The sequence below is a fragment of the Rhamphochromis longiceps genome, linkage group LG14, assembly GCF_057381845.1.
Source record: "Rhamphochromis longiceps isolate RC_006_pf linkage group LG14, R_longiceps_female_GT1.1, whole genome shotgun sequence".
NCBI classification, from domain to species: domain Eukaryota; kingdom Metazoa; phylum Chordata; class Actinopteri; order Cichliformes; family Cichlidae; genus Rhamphochromis; species Rhamphochromis longiceps.
Window position 1 is genome coordinate 1,442,067 of NC_140570.1, and position 24,571 is coordinate 1,466,637.

At 44.1% G+C, this 24,571-nt stretch overlaps 1 protein-coding gene and 1 long non-coding RNA gene across 3 annotated transcripts in view; both read left to right on the forward strand.

Annotated features, from left to right (window-relative positions):
- LOC146653362 (uncharacterized) overlaps positions 1 to 24,571 on the forward strand; it is a 282,044-nt gene that overhangs the window by 234,616 nt on the left and 22,857 nt on the right. The window lies entirely within an intron of this gene.
- On the forward strand, positions 572 to 23,415 carry LOC146653371 (A disintegrin and metalloproteinase with thrombospondin motifs 15-like). The gene is made up of 8 exons (XM_085429140.1): positions 572 to 1,728; positions 6,744 to 6,876; positions 8,791 to 8,958; positions 13,139 to 13,422; positions 13,517 to 13,694; positions 16,290 to 16,465; positions 17,155 to 17,330; positions 17,810 to 23,415. The coding sequence occupies exons 1-8, from the start codon at positions 775 to 777 to the stop codon at positions 18,585 to 18,587; spliced, it is 2,847 nt and encodes a 948-aa protein (XP_085285266.1). The 5' UTR covers positions 572 to 774; the 3' UTR covers positions 18,588 to 23,415.

Here is a 24,571-nt window from a genome sequence, read left to right on the forward strand (position 1 = left end):
GTTGACCATTCAATAATATTAGAGTCGTTACTGTCATGATGGCCTCCTCAGTGGCAACACTTGATTCTAGGAGGGTTTTGGTCTTGTTCCCAAATCAATCGATCTCTGTTAGATACGTTTTTCATCCTTTTTTGCTGGAGCCCATCCTCCCTACCCCCAACTTTGTACATTCACTGCTGTACTTTATTAAATTACAGATTTAATGCCCTTGTACTGATCCAGCAGTGCTGAAGTCACTCAAATCACCTCCAGCTGCAACATTAAAGTGACATACACGTTATTACCTAATCCAATGATATCATGTAAATGATTCTGCTTGATGTTTTGATGAGATTGAAATTCATGACCAACGTTTATCAGTGTATCTATTTCTGATCAAGTGATGCTCTGTGTGCTCTTCTGAAACATGTCTGATTCAGAGTTGTCTGAGCAGACTGCGTGGTGATGATGCTCATGTCGCTCATGCTGTACGGCAACAATAATATTTGGAGAGCTACAAGTGGCTGCGCTCTGCAGCACAAAGCGCGCAGCCTGGCCAATGAGCTCCGTCCTGCACACGCACTCAGATTTCTGTTTGACAGCGATGCTCGAGTTTAGCGCGACTTTAAAACTGAGCAGCTCAGAGAAGTTCGCGTGCAGACAGGAAACGGTGCAAGATGGGAAAGCAGCAGGGAGGACGCGCGAGTGCATAGGCTTTTAAAAGACGCATGGGCTGAGCTTGGTGCCATTGCGCACAACTTCTTGAACGGCGGACTGTCCCGAGTGGGAGCAGAGATGGCGATGCCGAGCAGTTCTTTCGTTCTTTTTACGCAGTTCTTGCTTTATTTGAAGGTGACACATTGCATGGAGGTCGATTTCTGCAGACCTGTTCGCCTGAGTCAGAAAAAGCCCGGAGTGTATTTGCACCGGCGCGCCGAGCAGATGAATGAAGATGAGATCGTGTTTAGACTTCGTGCATTCAGAGAGGATTTTTACCTCCATCTGTCTCCAGATTCCAGTTTCATTGCAGCTGGGAGTGTTTCAGCACCCGACACCTTTGCAGGCTCTGAATTCAGGGAATGCTTCTACTCCGGCTATGTCAACGCAGACCCCGACTCCTTTGCCGCGCTGAGCCTGTGCAAAGGCCTGCAGGGGGGATTCTTCTATAACGGCGTGGAATATTTTATTAGCCAGACCGAGACTGAAGACGCAGGGGCCGCTTCTGTGCGTGGAAACTCCTTCGACAGGACGCATATCATTCGCCGCCGCAGACGCCCAGCGCACTCAGCTGGAAACTTCACCAGCAGGTGTGAAGTTCCACCTGACACCAACTTCACCGTCTCCCTGGAGAGATACAAGTACATGAGAGAACTGGAGACGGACGGCTTGACCGAGACTGTGCTCAATTCCTTGGGGAGGTCTAAGAGGTTCGCCGCCGTCCCCAGGTTTGTGGAGGTGCTGGTTGTGGCAGATGAATCTATGGCTAAATTTCACGGGGATGGCCTAAAGCATTACGTTCTGACCCTCATGTCAGTAGCAGCCAGGCTTTACAAGCACCCCAGCATCCTCAACTCCATAAACATAGTGGTGGTGGGCTTCATGGTGATAAACGACGATGACAAGGGACCGAAGGTTTCCAGTAATGCTGCTCTGACTCTGCGCAACTTCTGCTCCTGGCAGAAGAAGTTAAATAAACACAGTGACAAGCACCCCGAGTACTGGGACACAGCCATTCTGTTCACCAAACAGGTAGGTCAAAGAGCCAGAGCTGCATTAGAGATGTGGGTGCTGCAGAGAACAGAACTACTGCACTCATGGATGGATGGTCAGATCCTGGAGTCTGGGGCACAAACACATACAGGGCCCCCTGTTCACTTAGACACCAAGACTAAAACACAGCTGTAGCTGAAGTAGATGCATTGTGTCATCCAGGGGTCTCAAACCTGTGGCCCGGGGGCCACTTGTGGACCACGTCAGCCCTACTTGCTGACATGAAGAAATAACGCAGTTTGTCCCTTGTTGTCGAGTGCAATGTTAAAATAAGTTCTTTAAGAAGCCCAAAATGATTTAACATGAAGGCGACATGAGCAGAGAGCACAAACACGCTGAGGCTGTGTTACTCAGTGACAGACTCACACTCATGTCTGCAGTTTGATTTGTTAAACACGAACACAACGACAGCAGCAGTGCTGCCACGTGTGCACAGAGAGCACCAGTGTGTGTGTTCAATGAAAGGATCCAGTTAGTTAAAATCTGTGTTCACGTTTGCAGTTTGCTCTTTTTATACAATATTTGAAATTTTAAAAACAAACAAACAAAACATTTTAGGAAATATTTGTGGGTGTTTTCTTGTTTATTTGTTTGTTTTTGTACTACTTGAACATAAAGTGTCCGTCCAATGAGACGACAGTGCCAGCAGTGGCCCACAGCTCATGTAAGTTTGAGACCATTGATGTAATCATTGTGTGTCTGTCTCAGGTTGTTTGATGTTTTGATTGTCTCTTTGTATGTTTGCGTCTGTTTACGTCACACAGTGAGTTTTTGTTGGGGTCGTTTGTATCTCTGTAGTCATTTACACGTCTTTGTTGGGCCTCATCGCTGTTCTTTTGGGCATCATGTGGGTTTGTGTTTCGTAGTATCTTTCGTAGTACTTTGCTCCCCTTTGCAGTTGTTGCTGATTGCTTGAGGTCGTTTCGTGTCTCTGTTTGTTTTGCTTTTACTTCACGTCTCTTCATCTCGACACTACGTCTCTGTGTCTTTTTTCTTTGCATTGCTGTTTGAAACTGTCTCTTTGCAGGGATTTAGTGTTTCTCCACCTCCTTGTAATTGTTTCACAGCTTTTTTGAGCTGTTTTGCATTTCTGTGGTTGTTTCGTGTTTTTATAACTATTTGATTAGTATGTCTTTAGTGGGTGGTATAAATAGACTAGGGGCCCTGAGTTTGTAACCAGTAGTTTGATACTGACTTTCCAGCATTGCAGGGTTTCAAACACCCATTTCACACGACCACAGCTAATTAAGGTTGTCGTGTTTATCACCCCAGTTTTAAAAGGTGGCTTACTTGTTGCTTCTAGGTTTGATTGTTAGAGTGTAGAGCAAGCCTGACGACGATGCAAACTCCCAGAGACCTTAAGAGTAATCCTCAGCAGCAGCAGTAGTGGCGGCAACAGTGCTTGTCTGTGACTCTGTGTCACAGGCTATCGTTATCAAGATGTGATGATAACACAAATGGCCAGTGTCACTGTGGAGACTTGTTATGATTCCTGCACAGCTGCCACATTTACCCATCACTAGTGATCAGTAGGCTCAGTATAGGTGCAGCTACATCCCAGGACTTGCACAGCTCTGCGAGTCCCCTTTTCTGTTGGCTGCTGCAGTGCGTCAGTGGAAAAGACCAGCTGAGCCAGTTCTTTCCATGAAAGACCTCACCTCTATCTGCCTCAGCCGAATAAGAACTGGATTACTATCTGCCTGTAGTGGCCATCTTCATACTATCAAAAACTCTGTAAGAATCCAGCTAGAATTCCAACGACTCCCTCATTTATTCAAGCTGATGTAAGTTGGCACCGTCTGAAGAGTTCAGCCTGTTCACAGCTGTCAGATAATCCCATGTGGTCACCAGAGCTGTAAACATTGGCTGATTCTTACTTCTCCGTCTCTCCCTCTTCAATGCCTGCTCATTATCGGGGGTCATTTTTCCATTAGGTCCACTTTGGCTGACGGTCTGATACACGTCGGCCTCCTTTGCTTAACACGTAGCAACATACAGAAACATTTACGTCAAAAAGAATGAAAAATTGTTCCAGTGTTGGGAACCATCCCTTAATCACACTGTTATATATAGGAAAGTCCAGGTCCAGTGCTGTTGTCCTTGTAGGGCACAGTGACTCCAGCTGCTGCATTGGAAAAAATAATGCAATAGGTTATGAAGTCTAAGATGTGTGGAGTACACATGGTTGGCAGTGTGTGTTACAGCCTTACTGGGCCAACACTGGGTTAACAAGTTCATTTTCAGCTGTCTTCATATTTACTTGGAACACACAGGTACATGAAAGCCACTTGGCCACAAAATCATTCCTGACTTGACATAATGAAGCAGAGACACAAAGAAACCTTTTCAGTGAGCCTCGTGACAGAACTTTGCTACAAAATTACTGATAATCGTTGAATTGTGGCCATTATTCCAAGAAGTTGTTCAGTGGGAAAATACAGTTTGCTGTAATGTTGAACACCAAGCAGGTGCAGCGTGTGCAGCGATGCTCTAAGCTAAAGTCACAGACTAATGTGGACGTAAGCAGTGGAAACGTCGTACTCATTCACCAGTCTATTTGTATTTGTTAGTGTCACTTAGTGTTCATAGTGAGTTGTTACATTACAATCTGTGACTTGTCATGTTACTAAGTTATCAAAAATAAACAGTGTTAGCGTGGACACGTTGGTTAGACTGCACAGAGAGTGTTAGCCTATTGGCTAATGTAGCTCTGGCTGTGCTAGCTCTATCGCCATCAGGTTTGTATTAGGTAAGTGTGGTTAACCACGACACCATAGCCACAACAAATAACCAGCAACAAGCTTGGTAATGTCTCTCAGAGTGACAGTTTGAGTTGAAACCTCGCTAGTGTGGTTTCTGAGCTGTGGTGGTGGTGGCCCAGCCAAGGGGCCAGAACTGTGGTACACTACTGACTCTGAGGCTCGCTTTGCTGGCAGCAAGACCAGCTAACGGATGAGGTCAGCTAGGAATCTCTGTGGATTATGATGTTTGCGGACGACGCTGGAATCTGTAGTGAGAAAAGGAAGCAGATGGAAGATAGCATGGGGAAATGCTATGGAGAGAAGATGAAAGCAGAAGTAAGGCAGTGCTGGCAGGGTGGAGTCGGTGGGGCGAGTGTCAGGGTTGATTTGTAAAGGGAAGGTTTACATTATGCTCGTGAGACTTTGTGATGTGTGACAGAAGTGTTTGTAGGCAAAGAGAGGCAAAGCTGAGATGGACAAGTGCAGAGGACGGATCGCAGGTATGTTCAACAAAGCGTGTTGATTGTAGAGCTGCAAGGAAGCTCCACATTTTGAGTAAAAGAAAAAGAAGAGTTTTATAGAAATAGTGAAGGAGGACATGCAAAGGGTTGGTGTGAGAGAGGAGGATGCTGGGATATGATCTACCATGGTGACCCCTACAGAGAGCAGCCAGAAGAACAAGCAGCACTGCCATCAAAAGGTGTCATTATCACAAAATCGGAAGCACATGCCAGACCGCAATTATCAGCCCGCGAAGATTCACGCAAATCACTCCGAAATGCACAGTCCAACCTGTCGGCTGTCTCGCTAGCTAACTTCAACATGCTCGCTGACACCGCTGTAAGTTTGGATGCATCCTGCTCAGCAGCTGCATCCCACTGAGGCAGAGGGAGAAAGATGCTTTCCAAATCCTTAAGGGCCTTTCCTTTTCCTTCAGCCGATCGCTTGAAAAACCACACTATATAACTCATCACTTTGTAACGCTGACATTTGTTAACAACAAGCGCAGTATACACCTGAGGCTGATGGGAACGCCAGTTTTATATAAACACAGCCATAAATTAAAGCAACGACCATTTTCAAAATTTGATCCACTGGTGGTTACAGCAAGGCCAGCACCTCATGAAGCAACACATCAGTGTTCTTCTGGAAGGAACATAAACACCTCTGATACTCGATGTTGAATCTTTGCACATTGGTGCTGATTTAGGAGACGACTGAAATCCAAAGGAGAGCTCCTCTGGGGACCCTCAGTGTCACACATGGAAACCAACCCAACACTTGTTGAAATGTTTCAGTTTGGACAAAACCACCAGTGATCTGTCCTCCTTGTTCTCAAACCACATTAACAGCATAGCTAGAAGATAACACCACAGCTGTAAATGTGGGCACAGGTGTGGGGATCATCCTGGTTTTGGAAGTTTTGTCTTGAAGTTTTTGTCTTGAAGTTTTGTTTTGAGTACAGACGACTCCTCTGTACAACTTACTTCAATCATGACACTTTTGCAATTCAATCAAATTACTTTTCTAGAACCAGCAGCCACCATAAAGGCACACGACTGTGTTCAGTTCTGGTGCAGCAGACTGTGGAGTTTTACTCTGAATACCACTTTGAAGGAGTGCTGTGAAGTTTACATCAAGTGTAGGTTAAAGTACTGTCTGCATTTCGGGGGGAAACCTGCATTTGGTGGCATCTGGGTGCTCCGAAACTACAGGTTTTCTCTAAAATGTTGTACAGAGGGTACAACAGGACATATCAGGACAAATATATATTTAATAAAGGTGCTCAGACAACAAATAAAACAACAGACTGATTCTTATCAATATAAAAACATCAGATGTTCACATAAAACCAACAATTTACTTTGAACTGTTCTGTAAATTAAGAATGGGTGAATGTAAGCAGAGAGTAGATGGGAACAGACTTTGCGATGAACACAGTCAGATAGATTCCTGTGGATTTATTCCACTCTGCGCTGCGCTGGAGGTATATTCTTACCTCTGTACAGAAACACAAAGAGGAAATCTGTGGCAGCCCATCTCCCCCGACCCTCTGCTTCAATATATTTTAAGAACAGGGAATAAGCAAACCACACTCCCACATGCTTTGAATTAGTTCCTTTCATGGTCTGTTCAATGTGTTGCTCAGGGCCCAGCCACACATAGCATGTTTGGAACATGGCCCGAGTCCAATCTGATTTTTCAGGCTTCCAATGAGAATAAAGAAGCACACATTTGTCTCTGTGTCACCAGGATCTTTGTGGAGCCACGACCTGCGATACGCTGGGGATGGCTGATGTTGGGACCATGTGCGACCCGAAGAGGAGCTGCTCCGTCATCGAGGATGACGGCTTACCCTCGGCTTTCACGACTGCTCATGAACTTGGTCAGAAGTTTTCTCACATTATGCACCTCATGCTAAACCAACACGACCACAGAATGACTTTTTATTTGGGGCTTGACAAACTTGTATGTGCATAATCAGTGCGCAGACTAGCCCGGCCTGTGGGACTTATTATTTTCATGGTGAATTGTATGGTTGCGGTTCTTGGTCTTGATCCTGGGGGACTGGTGGGTTTCAATCTGTCAAATGATTTAATTGCCTTCATCTGATGCTGTGTTTGAAAATCAGTATCATTACAATCAAAAGCAGCGCTCAGTGTTTCACCGAGCAGCCACACCATGTAACTTTGTATTCTGGCAGCTGCAAATGGCTGCTGTGAAAAATCTCAACTATTTCATTTGATATCATAAAGCAACATCTTTAACAGTCCAGCCAGTCTGTGGAAAGGAAAGGGGCAACGAAAGCACAGGAAATATTACTGGTATGTCCAGCAGTGGCTGCTAATTGTAAACTACATACATAAACTATTGTTCATCTCCGAACATTTGGGGTGGAAGTGAGTGACACGAGCAGATTCATACTACTGTTGTGTCTGTGAGTTAGCTATTAGCTACAGCAAGCAATTTAGCATAAAGGTCTGAAGATACTGGGAATGGCTCGCCTGCTTCATCCAAGCTCTACTGAGTACTGTTACAAAGTACACTTTGGCACAAACAGCTAGCTCTTAGCCCTGCCCCCAGTGCTTTTCTTTGTTAGGCTGGCTGTAGCCAGGTTAGCCTCATTAGCTTAGCCTCTTACGCAACCCACAAACATCACTTCGTTTTTACTCTGTCGCGGCGGGGTGCGCCGGTGTATTTGGAAATAAGACCCAAAAGCAGATGCTGATTGGGTTTTAATGAAAAGCGAGCCTTTATTTGCCTGGTGGCAGGAGTTAGACATAAAAACTAAACGAACAGAAACACTGAGAAACACCGTGACTGTGACTATGGGGGGGATGACAGACGACCTGACAATAACTAAACAGAAAAGCACAGGCGAAATACACACAAGGGTGATTAGGGTAATGAAAACACACGAGGACACAGCTGATACACATGAACCTAATGACGCTACTGGGAAGTGAAACTAAATACAATGACCAAAGACCACAACACTCTTTCAAAATAAGACAGGAAACATGGAGAAAAATACAGTAATCGATTAAATAAAACTAAAATACACACAACACTGGCTCACAGACCCAGAACCATGACATACTCTGGATAATGTTTTTATTCTGACATGACAGTTACCAGGTTATATGAAATCCTAGTTTCAATGTATTACGGTGATTGTGCACCATAATAAATTCATTTTGTAAAATTCTTCCAGAATTTGTGAAGAGCCTATTAGCTAGCTAAATTACCAGCATAAATCTGTGACTCCTAATGAAAACATAAATAGGTAATTCTTCTCCCGCCTGCTGCCTTAATGTTTAGTAATAGATAGCATTAAACTGCACAAACTTGTAAAAACTCCTGAGACTGAGTGACCGCTGAGAAACCTGCTGAAAAACAGAGGGCTTTAGCCTGAAACCAGATGCACGAGTAACCCGAGAGGCCCAGGAGAGGCATTGGTTTACACTGTCCTCATATATGTTAAGTAATTACACAAGTTCCCCCTCGAAATAATCCGGTCTCATGAACGACCGCATTAAAACCACAGTTTATGTTTCTTTTTTATTTTGGAAGGCACTGCTTGTATTTAGGGAACGTAATGATTTCCTTTGGAAATAAAGTGCTCTGTTCCTGACATCAGCTTCAGATGACTGAGTAGAGCTGCTGTGTGTATGTAAACGATTTGTCTTTGCATTAATATGTTCGCATTTCTCTTTATCTCCGCACGAACTCATTGTGCTCGTGTTTTACTGAAAACAGAACCAAAATGAGTCCTCCTCTTCCCACTGTTTTCCCTCAGGCCACGTTTTCAACATGCCCCATGACAATGTGAAGGCATGTGAGGAGGTATTTGGGAAACTAAAGGACAACCACATGATGTCTCCCACGCTGATTCAGATAGACAGGAGCCGACCCTGGTCTGTGTGCAGTGCAGCCATCGTTACCGAGTTCCTGGACAGAGGTCACGGTTAGTAAACACTTCCTGCTTATGTTTCTGGACTCTGATTAACATCTAATTATGTCCAGGCGTCGTCATCCAGCTCTCAGCTGGTAGCAATCTGACTGTACCCACAAAATGGTTTTTTTGCCTGTAATTTCTGCTTGATTTCATGCCAAATGATATTTCTGTTTAACATGTTTTCAATCATTTGGATTCAGTTATTGAACTGTGCCTCACAATCATATTGTTTTATTTTAAAAAGTCGGAGCAATTTATCTAAAGCAAGTTTATCACTGGAGTGTTTAGTTAGAACCAGGCCACTTTTAAAAGGTGCACACGTAGTAATTAGTCAAATGACTTTACAAACTATAAAGATGTTGGTTATAGAGAATTTTATATAAATACTGTTTGTCATTGCAGGGGCAACATTTTAGTGGTTGTTGACGGCTTAGCACGCCCCCCTAATGTGATCGAGGTGAAAACGAAACTCACCTGTCGTCAGGCAGAACGCGGATGCTGAGGCTTGATGTGGACCAACTGGTCACACAGTTGTTTTACATGACTGGTGAACAGCCGAGGCAAGGCCACAGCATTTCATTCATATATGACGTTAAGTTGTCATCGGTTCAGATTTGATAAAAAAGTTGTACTTAACTGGTGTACGTGAAATGAAAATTCTGGATCCTCGTCCAGAAATCTTGTTTTTCTGACGGATCACTCGGTTTCTTCATTTCTAGCCAAGAGCAAATTTCTAAAAGACAAGTTAACAGAGTGATTAGTGTTATCTGCCGGTCAGACATCAGTAAGAGACATGGTGGACGTCCCATCTGGATTCTGTTGATTTTCAGTCTGGGTTCTGTTTCCTGTGGTCTTCATGTTTCATTCTTTGGATGAGAGTTTGTTTTTTTACTACATGTTAGAGTTTTGAGCCAGAATCAGAGAAAACCACCGACTGTATGTAAACGATGTACATAGACCTCATGATATCACCTGTTTGTTGTTGGGGGCTGCAATCTTCACCCATCCTCTTCTCCTTATGTGGTGCTGAACGATACGCCAGCTATCAATCATGAGGTGAAAGGTGCAGCCTGTGCCACCACTAGGTGCACGTCTTTGGACAGTGGGGAGATGCCAGAGCACCTGGAGAGGACCCGCGCAGGTAGAGGAGAACATGCAGGTGTTGCATTTGAAGACCTTAAATTAGTGATTGAGACCATAAAGTCATCATGAAGATTTCTCCGGTGAGGCCATGGATCAAGAGAGCCGAGGACGTTTCTCATATGTTATGGAATATATGATGGTTCCAAGTTTACCTTAATGTAGCAATAACTGCCAAGGACATGAGAAGTATAATATCGATGCATTTATTATGGAATATTACTTGATATTAGAGAACACAGGTGGACATTCTTGCTTCAGCAGGCACAGCTATTCAATTCTGAAGTTGTAACCTCACACACGGTTTCATAAACTTCCTCCTACGCTCTCTGGATAAGGAAACACATTATGTCTATCTACAAGCTGCCGGCTGTCCTCCAGCCAAAACACCCAGTGCCATCAGTGGACTGAGGTCATTGTAGTCCTACAAGCTCCAATAAGACTAACCTTCTCTCAGGCCTTCCTGAACAGTGAAGCAGCATCTGACAGACTAGTGCTGTCACAATAACCTGGACCTAACGGGAATAAAGAAACAGTGGAGTTTGGAACTCAAAGTGCACTGAGCTGTCGGTCCTCTGCCTGCACAGAGAGGAGGTAGAGAGGGAATATGTGGTAGGTGTGAGTATCTTCACAACAGATCGTCACATTCAAATCCATCGTCTGCATCAGCACCTGCTGACTCAACTTCTCTCAGGCTGCGTCCACGCTGGCCAGGATAGATTTGAAAACGGCGTTTTTGTCTGAAAACACTCGGCGTCCACACTATCGTTTTCTGTCGTTTTCACAGAGTTGTGCGTCCACATTGAAACGGCCCAAAACGCTCACATTTTATTACTGCGCACGCGTGAAACGCAAGAAGATTCGACCTGCCTCGTTTCTGTCTTATTTACTTTCCGGCTCTTTGAAACGTCGGCAAGATGTCGAGGAAAAGCAGCGGGTTTTTTAAATGGACTAGCAACGAGGTGGAGTTGCTGCTGCGAGTAACACAAAAGTACAAAGGTGCAAAAGCGAGTGAGAATACTAGGGCTGACAAAACTGAGAGCAAACAAAACAACTGCTGTATAACGTCCTCCGCTATCTTAGGTTAATTGGCCACGTGACTGCATCACATGACTAAAGTGCATCATCGTTTTTGAAAGTCTCTGTTTTCGCTGTCCACACTGCGACGCAAAAGCACCGTCTCCAAATGAATTCGTTTTCGAGAGCGTTTTCTAAACACTGCGTTTTCCTTCGGGGAAAACGGCGTCTCAGTGTGGACGGGCGGCCAAAACGCAGAGAAGATGATGCGTTTTCAAACGAAAGCGCATTAGTGTGGACGTAGCCTCAGTCTTCAACACTCCTGACCTGCTGCCGTGTGCTGAGGTTGACCAGCTGCTCACAGCGAACAACAAGAATCCACAGCAGGTGGTGACGGCGTCACAGCTCCCCACTGACTCCAGCTGTTTTACAAAGGACCCCACTCACTGTGAACATCACCTGTTCTTTCCTCCTGCCTTCTTGGAGGACGTACAGCTCACACATTAAAAATACAGATTCTATATTATGTTATTGTTTTAGAATAAAATGTATTATTTTCCTTTTCCAGTATTATTTGTACCTGTGTTTACCTTTCTCTCAGTTTATTTTACACGCCCTGACGTACAGCAGAGAAGCAGGACGCTTTTTCACTGTAACACTGTTATAATGACAATACACATTTGTTCTATTCTGGATTATAAATACACCAACAGAGTGATTAACCATCCTGAGGGTGACTGTAAGTGAAGTCATTAAATGTACTAATTTATTATATCACCCCTAATCTCCAGCTACCAACGACTGCCGTTCCTAAAACAAGCAAATGAACCTGAACAAGCTAACAGTGCTGAGTCATTAGCTTAAACTAAACACGATCAGGCGTCTGCACCGTCTCATGCAGAGCACACTCTGCTTGTTCACACATTATTTATAAGTTCAAGCAGTGCCTGTCTTCCATAGGCTTTGATGCTGCAGGTTTAAGTCTGACATAATGTTAAACGTGCATCATTGTTTATCTCCCTGCCAGGACCTTACATTAACTTACCTAAATGTACCTCAGCGTCAGTGTCATATAAAACAAATCAAAATGAATGCGTGAGGTGAACATACACTGGTTACATTTTCAATTAAATTTCCACTGACTGATGAAGCTCAGTGACCTCGAATGAGTTTTCACACGTTCAGGTGACAGGAAGCATCATCCAAGTCCCGATGTCCCGTCCACAGCTATGTTATGACGCCAAAAACTGAACTCGATGTTTCGGAGAATAAAGGTCGCGTCAGACCATCACTTGCAAGGGGAGAAATATAGACGAGGTTTTTGCAAAGACAAATACAGATAATAATGAACAGGAGCCCAAAGAACAGCGTGGCCGTGCAGGCAGACCGGCTTTGTCAGAGCCTGTTTCCTGTTTTTAAACACTTCCCATACAGTTCTGTACATTTAAACTGTGTTTCTTTAGTGACATAGTGAACACGTCAGACTCTTATCCTCCGTGACATTCATTCAACTTTCATGTCGCAGCTGTTTTTCAACTATGACCAGACTCTGAGAAAAGAGGACCGGCAACATTCAGTGCTGAAATGTTTGAATTTATTGACAGCCATGCTTCTTTCCACCTGGTAAACACAAGTGCACAATTTACATTTCTTTCATCTGTTCTGTGTTTGCTCTCGTCACCGCCTCACATCCTCATCCCATTTTTAGCTGCAAAGTGTTCGTATGCTAGCTGCAGACTTTGTTTGGTACTGGGTAGGTGATGTAGTGTAGTGCACACATTTCCTGCTGCACAAAATGATGAGAGTAAAGAGACTGAACCAAAACATTCAAGGGTGTAAGAAACAGTGAGCTCAGTGAACAGCTACAAACATTTGTTAGTGCATAGATAAACTACATAACAGGTTTTTCTCAATCAGCATCACCTACATGCAAATAAGGCTTTTCTCCTTTTGTAATAATATTGATTAGCTATTTAAAGAAACTGATCACTCCACGAATAAAGCTTTGCTGTTACTCTCGGTGTGTTTCTAGGAGACTGTCTGCTGGACCAGCCTCAGAAGCAGCTGACACTGCCCGACAACCTGCCCGGCTCCAGCTACAGCCTGCACCGTCAGTGTGAGCTTGCATTTGGCCCCGGCTCCAAACCCTGCCCTTACATGCAGCCCTGCTCCAAGCTGTGGTGCACGGGAAAGGCCCGAGGACAGCTGGTCTGCCAAACTCGACATTTCCCCTGGGCCGATGGCACAAGCTGTGGCAACGGCAAGGTTTGCTACCAGGGGGCTTGCTCTGTGAAGAACAGCACTGAGCACATCAAGGTGAGACGGGGTGTGGAAAGAAAGCAGCATCCCATCCTGCTCCAGCATTTTTGTCACAGACTAGTGAACAGCTTTGATCGTTCTTTTGTCTCAGGTCGATGGTCGGTGGGGGAAGTGGGGTTCATTTGGTGACTGTTCCAGAAGTTGTGGAGGCGGAGTTCAGCTGGCAAGAAGACAGTGCAACAACCCTGTCCCTGAAAACGGAGGCAAATACTGCTACGGCCTTCGTGTCAAGTACCGTTCCTGTAACCTCAGCCCTTGTCCTGACACAGGTACGCTGATCCTCGGACCATTCACCATAAAAATAAACCTTAGCAACCATAACTATTTTTGTCCAGTGATGGCAAGTAATTCAAACAGAAGGTGGCAAAATCCTGCAATAAATCCCCCAAGGAGGGCTCCTTAAGCCTATATCCAAGTATTAGATTAGCATTAGATTAAAATGCAAACATGTGTTCAGTATTTTTAAAATTTTCTTCAGTTTTAGTCAGAAAATTTAAAAACAGTCAGGGAGGTGTATAAATACCTCATAGACTTTGCTTTGTCATTTTCCTGTTAGCTTACTTGCTAACAGTTTTCATAAGCACAGAAACAGCAGCATTAATGGGACTAGCTAGTGCTAACCTGGTACGACAGTTTCTGCTCTGTGTTCGAAGAAATTAAGTCAGCTCAGCATTAAGATTATTTAATTAATGAAAAGTTAGTTGGTTCTTAAGTAAAACGGCACTGCTGCAAGCTAACAGCTGGCTAGCTTAGAGCTCATTCACACAGGCCTAGAGGCTGGTCGAGGACCCTTTCACAACCTCATTTACTCTGGACCTGTTGCTGTCTGTCACCAGGTGGAATCAGTCACACAACCTCCAAACTTTAGTTTCTATAAAACATGCCACGATGTCAGATATTAACCACAGAGCAGCAATGAAACTTGAAAACGTGCTACAAATCGGAAATGGAGAATGTTTGCTTTCAAAGTAAAAGTGCCTTACCACTAAATCCAGCAAAACAGTCAACTTTTAATTTGAAGGCAGATTAAATGTCTGATTTGTATCCCACTCTTCACAGTTTCAGTGCTGCTTAGCCAACAGGTCAACCAATTTTACACAGCAACAGCAGCAAACACCAGCAATGCTAACTGTCCTTTTGTAGTGCGTGGCTGCGACTCCAGCAATCAGTTTTACAGAGGCTGCCAATGACTGCCTCCAACCAGTTGGGGAATAGTCAAAGGAGCTTGCAAAGAAAAGCGTCTGGACTTCTTTAAGTTGCTTGAAGACGTTTCACCTCTCATCCGAGAAGCTTCTTCAGTTCTAAGGTCAAATGGTGGAGAGTTCCAGATATAAACCTAGTGGGAGTATCCCCCCACAGAGGGACAAAAGGACCCCCTGATGATCCTCTAATCGCCTGAGCCAAGGTGTGAAACTGGGTGTGGGTCCCAATCAGCCAGAGTTTCGGGTGAGTTCATTGTGAAACCTGGCCCCACCTTATCATGCGAATTCCTGAGGTCAGATGGCCCAGGATGTGAGTGGGCGTTAAGGCGTCTGGGAAGGATCTCAAAACTGGATTATAGATGGCAGAGAGTTGGTGTCGTAAACCCCCGCCTCTGTTCAAAGATGGTCGCTCACAGTGGACATAGATGCTTCTTTCACTCCTCTTTCAAACCATCTGTCCTCTCTGTCCAACATGTGAACATTGGCATCCTCAAAGAGTGACCTTTGACCTTTAGATGCAGATGGACTGCTGAGTCTTGTCCTGTGGAGGTGGCTCTTCTGTGTTGTGCCATGCGCTTGTGAAGTGGCTGTTTGGTCTCTCCAATGTAGAGGTCTGAGCATTCCTCGCTGCACTGTACAGCATACACCACATTGTTAAGTTTGTGTTTTGGCGTTTTGTCTTTCGGGTGAACCAGTTTCTGTCTGAGTGTGTTGCTGGGTCTGAAATACACTGGGATGTCGTGCTTGGAGAAAACTCTCCTGAGTTTCTCTGATACGCCGGCTACATAGGGGATGACAATGTTGTTGCGTCTGTCCTTCTTATCCTCCCTCGCTGGTGTCTGGTCTTCTTTTCTGTGCCTCTTTGCTGACTTTAAGAACACCCATTTAGGATAGCCGCAGGTTTTGAGTGCTTCCTTTACATGTGTGTGTTCCTTCTTTTTCCCTTCAGGCTTAGAGGGAACATGTTCTGCCCGGTGGTGTAGGGTCCTAATTACTCCAAGTTTGTGTTCCAGAGGGTGATGGGAGTCAAAGAGGAGGTACTGGTCCGTGTGTGTGGGCTTCCGGTAAACTTCGATGTTGAGGTTGCCGTTCTCTTCAATGTGCACAGCGCAGTCCAGGAACACCACCGGGCAGAACATGTTCCCTCTAAGCCTGATGGTTTGAAAGAGGAGTGAAAGAAGCCATCTATGTCCACTGTGAGCGACCATCTTTGAACAGAGGCGGGGCTTACGACACCAACTGTCTGCCATCTATAATCCAGTTTTGAGATCCTTCCCAGACGCCTTAACGCCCACTCACATCATGGGCCATCTGACCTCAGGAAATCACATGATAAGGTGGGGCCAGGTTTCACAATGAACACACCCGAAACTCTGGCTGATTGAGACCCACACCCAGTTTCACACCTTGGCTCAGGCGATTAGAGGATCATCAGGGGGTCCTTTGTCCCTCTGTGGGGGGAAACTCCCACTAGGTTTATATCTGGGACTCTCCACCATTTGACCTTAGAACTGAAGAAGCTTCTCGGATGAGAGGTGAAACGTCTTCAAGTAACTTAAAGAAGTCCAGACGCTTTTCTTTGCAAGCTCCTTTGACTACAATGACCTGGATGACTGAGAACCTTCACAGACATCTAATTTGAGGCTGTTGCTTCATTTCCAGATAAAAGCTTCCGCGAGGAGCAATGCGAGGCCTTCAACGGCCTAAACCTGAACACCAATCGGCTGGGCTCGTCTGTGGTTTGGGTTCCCAAATATTCAGGCATCTCTCCCAAGGACAAATGCAAGCTCATCTGCCGTGCCAATGGGACCGGATACTTCTACGTCCTTGCTCCAAAGGTATGCATCTGATTTTCAGCCGTTCCACTCAGGAAACAATTCTGATTGTATCTGTTTCTATCAACTCTTTCTTAACACACTGAAAAACGTGTTCAAGAACGCAAATTATGTTCATTAAATGAAAGATAAGTGATGGCTGTACACAGTACAAAGATCAGCACTGCTAGCTTTCATTACGCTGCAGTTAATTTCAAAATGAAAGTCCTGCCACGCTTGTATCTGTGTAACGAGCTCAGACATGACACCGGCCTATCAACTATTATGCTTCATAATGAATCTGAACTCCTCAGTGTTTAACACTTCAGAAGTCAGGAGTCAAAACCTGATGGGACGCTGAAGCTTTGAGTTAGAAAGGTTGGTGTGTCACTGCTTGGCCTTATTCACAGTTTGGGAGATGATGGTTACATCCATCACTTTTAAAGTGACAGGTGATGTTTTGGTGGCAGCAGAGAATCAATAGAGTGGTGAGAAAGTCAAAGATGGAGAGACAGAATCACTGCACAGCTGTGGCTTCTCAGCAACCTTTTATGAAATCAGCAGAAATACAAGCCAACGTCTCACTGACATGTTGTGGCAATCAGTCTGGGGAAGCTTCTTGGTTTGTAGTGATTTATGGCTCTGCTTTATTTAAAGTAAAGGCTGGTAGCTCTCTCTGATGTGTGTATTCATGCATGATGTGAATGTGGCAGGTTGTGGATGGGACACCCTGTTCCCCGGACACTACGTCTGTGTGCGTTCAGGGAAAATGCATCAAGGCAGGCTGTGACGGCAAGCTGGACTCTAACAGGAAGTTTGATAAGTGTGGTGTATGTGGTGGGGACAACCAAGGCTGCAAGAAGGTCTCAGGATTGTTCACCAAGCCAGTGTAAGTAATCCCCACATACAAATTTTACCTAGTACATTGCTCCATGTGACAGAATGTTTCTAAATTCAGTACATCAGCAAAGTGGAATCAAATCGTAAAGATAAAGTATCGATTTTGATAAAAAGCTTCAAACAAAGACGCAAATGTTACATTTCAACCCATATTTAATCTGAAAGACTCGCTGTACACAAACACAATTCACCTCCTAAAAAAGAAGTTCTGCTATACTTGGCACCCGAAAACAGGAAATGAAAGCTTGTGTTTAGAGAGTAGTTGGCGGAAGATGTACTGGTAAGACTGGTTCTGGTAGAAATGGCACATGGTCTTATTCTGGATTCTGTCATTGTGCTAAGTTTAGTTGTTTGCATTGTGCACTAACACATGGGACCTAATTAGTTTGTATTAATGATATTTTGGCACTTGTAATTTAAAACCACTCGGTTGGACATCATCAGTGTTTGACACCTTTTCATTTGCAGCCATGGCTACAACTTTGTGGTGATGCTGCCCGTTGGGGCGTCCAACATTGACATCCGTCAACGGGGCTACCGAGGAATGGTCAGCGATGAAAACTACTTAGCCGTGAAGAACCGCCACGGGAAGTACCTCCTGAACGGCAACTACGTGGTGTCAGCTGTTGAGCGTGACCTGCTGGTGAAGGGCAGCCTGCTGCGCTACAGCGGTACCTCCACATCTGTGGAGATCCTTCAGGCCACCAGACCCCTGGTGGAGCCTCTGACTGTGGAGGTGCTCTCTGTGGGGAAGATGACTCCTCCCAGAGTACGCTACTCCTTCTACATCGCTAAGGAGAGCAAGGAGGAGAAGACTCTGTGGAAAGAAGAAAAAAGTCATAAATCAAAGAACAGCGTCTTGGCTGATAACAACAAAATTGAGTCTAAGAAGCAGGTGATGGGGAAGAGACCCGTGAGTCACTGGGTGACAGGTGGATGGGATTCGTGCACAGTGACTTGTGGGAGTGGTCTGCAGAAGAGGCTGGTACAGTGCCAGAGTGTGGATGGACGTCCTGCTGTGGACTGTGATGGTGCTGACCGGCCCGTGTCAGTAAGAGCATGCGGGGATCCGTGTCCCGTGTGGGATGTTGGGACTTGGTCTCACTGCTCCAAGTCATGTGGGAGGGGCTTTAAAAGGCGGCTGGTGCGCTGTATTACCGAGAACGGCCTGAATCTGCCCAGAGAGCACTGCTCTGGGAAAAGGAAGCCTCAGGAGCTGGACCTGTGCAATCTGAGGCAATGCTAGAGCTGAGCAGGTGCAGCCTGGGGGGTTACCTTCAGCAGTCAAGTGAACCTTTAGCCCTAATCAGCATGATAATGATTCATTTGCTGTGTCAGGTGACTGTTACTGTGACTGAAGGGGCTACACCAGAGAGGGCCGTCTTCCATGGTCTGAAGGACAGACATTTATTCCCTAAGAGAAAGGAAGGAGACCGCCCCCTCCCAAACTGTCAAACCTGCAGCAGGAGGTTTGACTCGTGGTTTGTCTACCTCTTCCAGGACCGATGACCTAATGCCTGCATATACAAAAGACCTTCTAAGACTTAGAGTTTGCAGCAGAGCTGCTGCATCCTCAAAGACTCCGTTATGCACATAAAGACTTTTAATCGCTGTCGGAAACGTTCAAAAGACTTGTAAACACAGCGCTCACAAACTTCTTGGTATACCTACACAGGGTGAGATCTCAAAGCAAGGAAATGAAAGTTTGTGAGATTCGATCTCAAAAGCATTACTGTGCTGTGATGATGTCTTGCCTGTGTACTGGACTTCTCTCAATACTGAGGAACTGATGAAAATGTGAAACATGGTACTGTATATGTCACATTTAAGGCCTCCTTGATCCATGCAGTTTCTACATGTTCGTTTTCCTTTTAGTTACTGGTGTGTGCGATGGGCTGTTGTCTGATATGGACAAATGAAACACAGAACCCAGCTTTATATGTCTCCAAAAAGAAACAGATCCAGGTCATTAGTGACTCTTTAGGGTTAGCGACGGGTTTAAATAGCACAGAAACTCAGAAAGTGTTAGGGTGACATGGTGGTGTGGTGGATCCTGATTGGTTCAAATCCAGTCTGGTCCTATCTGTGTGGATTTCGGGTGTGTCTCCCGTGTCTGTGCGGTGGACACACAGATTAACTGGCGATTCTAAATTGACCGTGCGCGTGTGTTTGTCTGTCTTTGTACGAGCCCTGTCACAGAGTGAAATTTTGCGTTAAGTTTTCCTTTCACTCTGGATGGCTCACAGGTGACCTGGTGGATGATGAGAGGTTAGCTAAACATCAAAGAATTCCTGAATTAATGACCAAAGTATTAGTAAGTTTCGAGCTGAGCTGAAATTATATTCTATACAGTGAATGTAGTCGGTCAGTATGATGCTGTTTCTAATGTGTGTGTCTTTTGTGCAAAGAGCAACAACACATGTTCAGCTGCTTCTTCTATGTTGCCAAAGACCTGTAAGCTGGCACAAAGCCTTAGCACAGTGAAACAGCTCTCTGCAGAGTGGTTTTCATATCTGTCCTCAACCTGAAGCTGGCTTGGTACTGACAAACCCTGACCTCCAGGAGGCTTTAGATCAGGTAAAAACTTGAAATGGTGGATTGATAAATTCATGAACTACTGTTCACCCCACTCACCTTCAGAAATAGAGTCAAATTCCATTTGTGTTCCTTTAGGTAACCCCTGCATGAATATACAAACTAGGACTAAATACCTGGACCTCCAGGTAACTTTGTGTATCTTTTAAAGTACATATATGTTCTTATACATGAAAGCATACATGGCTGCACGGCTTCTTCACGTATGTAGACACATTCAGTAAAACCTTCAAATCTAAGATTAAAATGATTATTTTACAGGTTTCCTTATTTCTTTAAGATTTAACACATTCAGATTTCAGAAGGTGATGGTCGGCCAAAGTTGACTTTTCTGTAGATGCACTCATGTCCTCCCAATTAGTCAGTATTAGCATACACTAAATGTACACCTAATAAAAGGCTATAGTTCTCCTGGTTAAGCAGACAACCCATATGAAAATGTGCCTGTGTTTGTATCGGCCGCAGACCATTTTCTGCAGATTATTCCCGTCGCTTTGTGGCTGCATCCCTCCAGTTACATGGTTTAGGACTAGACACTCCATAAAGCACAAACCACAAGGGACCACAAAAGAAACGATCAGCTGTACCCACTGTACCTTTAAATGTACAATAATGTACTTCACTTTCTAAGTGAATTTAGCATTTTGACTGGTTTACCAGACAAAACTAGTGACGTGAAACCACTGCCTTATGTTTGCCTGCATTTTACAGACCAAACAATAGACGTTTGTAGTTTGCTTCCCTCCTCAGTAAAGCTTCTAAAGATTATGGAAATTAATCCGTTATTGCAAAAAGAAATCATAACTGTCTTGCTATGTTATCACTACGTCTAAACCAGTTATGACAGCAATGTAATTTTGACGTAAACTGGAGCCTAAGAAATGCTTCAGTGACAGACTTTGTGGGAAGAACCATTCAAGCTGCTGCTTCCAGTTGCTCTTCGAGGGATCAGTGAATTTGAACTCAACAGAAAGGTTCAGTGGTAAAAGCAGCAGAAATCCCTCCAAGTCAAAATAAGACCTGAATGCACTGTGAGAATCTCCCGAAAGCACTTTGTGTATGAAAAACAAAACACTTGTGCAACTGCTTAACAACATGGGGCCAAGAATGTGGAATATAACACAAGCATCTTTCGACATGGTGTCCAGTTTAGTTTGCTGTGCAGACAGTCCAAGGTTTCACATTTTAGGTCGCCTGCAGACACTGACAGATGGGCCATGCTGTACATTTATCTGTGGACATGATACATTTGTCTTTAGTCCCCTGGGAAAATTCCTGGGATGGAAATCTAGCAGGATAGATATATTTCTACTGACGAGCCACATCCTCGACTGGACACAGAATGAGTAAGCTCAGAGACGATGGCAGGACAATGGAGCACTAAAACTGCACGCAAAAAATAAGTCAATAATAATATTTGTAATAAATTTATATAGATAAAATATAAATGAGACTCCCAACCAGAGAATTTAAAAAGAACAGAGCATTAAAAGTAAAATGCCAGCAGCAGAAATAGTCAAAGAAAACCTCAGTAGATACAAACTGCAGTTTTTAATTGTTGTTTAAAAGTTATCCAAACTTAGCTGTGTGAGAAATCACTCTCTTTAAATCACGAATTAACTCTGATTAACCACAATGTGTCAGGTTGGTAAAACCACAGCGTGAGCCATTACCCATGATGGGAGAAACCCTGGACCAGTGATCAACCTTCCCAGCAGTGGCCAGCTCACCAAAGTTAAGAGTGTGTCAGTGAGTCACACAGCAGGTCACAAAAGACCTCAGAACAACATTAAAGAACTCAGTTAGCTCGGAGGTCATGATCCAACCATATGAAAGAGGCAAAGGAGAGTTCAAGGAGAAAACCTCTGCAGACCAAAAAGAACATGTAGGATGGTCTCACATTGTCCACAAACATCTCGATGAGCCCCAAGTGTGGACTGGTGAGACAAAAACTTTTTGGAAAGTTCAAGTCTCAGTATTTGGTGTCAAACTAACACAGCCTTTGATAAAAGGAAAAGTCTTGGTGTTGGGAGTGTGTCTGGTCTGCTTTGCCAACACTGACGGAATCAGGAAATCTGCTGAAATCCTGAAGGCGACTGTCCGGCTGTCAGATGGTCCCTCAAAGTCCACTTGAGCCAAAATGACCTGAAACGCAGGACGTTAGTGTCTGGACCTGAATCCAGCTGAGATGCTGTGGCATGACCTTAAACAGGATGTAAATTCTCCAGTGTAGCTGAATTAAAACAATTCGGAAAGAACTGACGAGTGGGCCAAAATCCCTCCACAACAACGTCAAACACTCGTTGTTAGTTTGTGCAAACACTTGATTGCAGCCAAGTGTGGCCCAACCAATATTTAGGTTTTTACTTTTTCACCAGAGGCCAGGCGGCTTTTGTCCCTGTTGTCTCGTAATAAATCAAATCATTATTTAAACTGCATTTTCTATTTACGGTCATCTTTGTCTGCTATTAAATGTGTTTAATAATATAACACAACATGTGACAAACATGCAACAGGAAGGGAACGATTTTTTTGTTGTTGTTTTTGCTCATTTATTATATCTGCCTACATTCATAACACAACATTTTGGACCGTTTCCTCCAGTGTTACATTTTATTCTTTGTGGTTTACAAAAAGAAAAATGTGTTTTCCTGATGAAGCTTATGGAAACAAACGGATCACATGTATCACCAAGCAGCTCCTGTTGTTTTTCCTCCCTGGTGTAGCGTTAACATGTGTTGTTGAACAGAGAGTTGATCCACGGTGTGCTGGTATGTCTGTACTCGCCATTATCCTCGCAATATTCACCAGACCACTAGCAAACCATTTACGGGTGGTTATGGTTTCCCTTTCACATTAATTCCTTACATGCATTTTGGCAGTTCTTCTATTACAAATTGAAACGTCTGCATGTTAAACGTGTGAAAATTCCAATCAAATACGTAGATGCTAAGACGTTAACCCTCTGGCGTCTGATTAGTGGTTAGTAATGACCCCAGCTCCAACCCAAATCCCAACCTGAGACAATGAGGTTCATTTTATTACGCTGGTCTCACAGGTCTGTCCAATCAGATAAGGAGGAAAATAATAACCTTAACTGACTCACATCAAAGACTGTTCACGTCTTTCTTCCAAAACTGGCTGTTTTGTCTTCAAATTAAATATTTAAAGTATAAGATTAGTCTGAAGTCGGGTTCAGCGGTTGCTCTACTTTGAATCATAAATTCATGCATGATGATCAAATGTTGGGTTTATTGGAAGTTTGCATTGATCGACTCTGTCCTTTAACAGAAACCTTTTTTGTGTTTGTTTAGAGGGACCAGTTACACCATCTAAAAGGTGGTGATGCTATTTTTATTATTCATGCACATATAATATTGTTTTAACTGTTGTCCCTTGTATTGTATACTATGTATACATTCATCTAGCTGAATACAATAAAGTATTGAGATATTCAGATATTCCACATTCACATGTTGTTGGCTGGATGTTTGGTGAAGCGCTCCTGTTGGTATCTGTTACATCATATTTCTGCTGTGCCAAGCAGTCTTCCACCACACGAGACAGTCTTGATACTTAAGCCCTTCCTCAACTGAAGCATGACTACAGATAAAAACACATTCATTCATCTACTTTGGTATTCTGCTGATTTAAGCTCCCTTGTCTCGACTGTGCTGTAATAACACACCGGCCTGGCGAGCGAGCCTGACGCATTGTTGGGCAGACACCATCATTCCAATCATCTAAGGACTTATTAGCCATAATATTTAACATTTTTTAGAAGGTGTGGTTAGCTGAAGCAGGCTGTCACAGGGAATCACACACAGGTGTGTGCATTTCATTTCTACCTAGAATCAGGTCGATGTGTCTCCTTGTGGCAATATTTAAGAGAAATGGACACTTAACCAGGTACTGGACTCAGTGACAGCACAAGTTCATACAAAGAAAAACGATCGTCCTAACACACGTGTGCTAAACACTCAGCTGCTCTCCTGTGTAGGGTCCACAGCACATGTGCATTTGTGTGTCCCACCCACAACTTGCTGCTTACATAATAAACTTGGCATTGTGATTACCTAACACAAATAAAAGTCCTGTTTTAGGCACTGAGAAAAATGTACTAATGTGACGCTTTCATCCTTTTTAAACTGACCATGTTTCCAGCTGTGGGTAAAATATCCCACTGCAGTCCTTTTGGCCCACAGGGTATTTATCTCTTTTGTCAATTTGATTTTTGGTTGCAACCTCATAAGTGAACACTGGAAAGAGCGAGCAGCTAGCTGTGGTCCTTTGTTTAGGTCTCTCAACAGTAATGACGTGTTTACGGGGTCAGATTCACCCTAAAACATCGCGCTCTGATTATGATGCTAAGGTCAAAGTCAGGCTCACTTGTAGTGAGCCTCAGAGCCACACCTGGAGGAGGTCAGGTGTGTGCATATGTCATGGAAACACTCGACTTTAGCACAAAGTTTCCCTCTTCTTAAAGAGACATTTGTTGTAAACCACTTCTAAATATAGCATCCAGTACCCAGGTAATCCTGTCTGGCTTTATCATCGTGTTTGGGTTTCATTTTTTTATCCATCCATTTTCCTAATGTGTAGGTTTGCCCTGGACTTGGTGGTGCTCCAGGACGT

What these genes read in the sequence shown, in the direction of transcription:
- LOC146653371 (XM_085429140.1), top strand. Translation starts at nt 775, where the DNA reads ATGGCGATGCCGAGCAGTTCTTTCGTTCTTTTTACGCAGTTCTTGCTT. An exon ending in CCATTCTGTTCACCAAACAG is followed by an intron (nt 1,729 to 6,743) that starts GTAGGTCAAAGA and finishes CTGTGTCACCAG; the next exon opens with GATCTTTGTGGAGCCACGAC. An exon ending in TCTACGTCCTTGCTCCAAAG is followed by an intron (nt 16,466 to 17,154) that starts GTATGCATCTGA and finishes TGAATGTGGCAG; the next exon opens with GTTGTGGATGGGACACCCTG.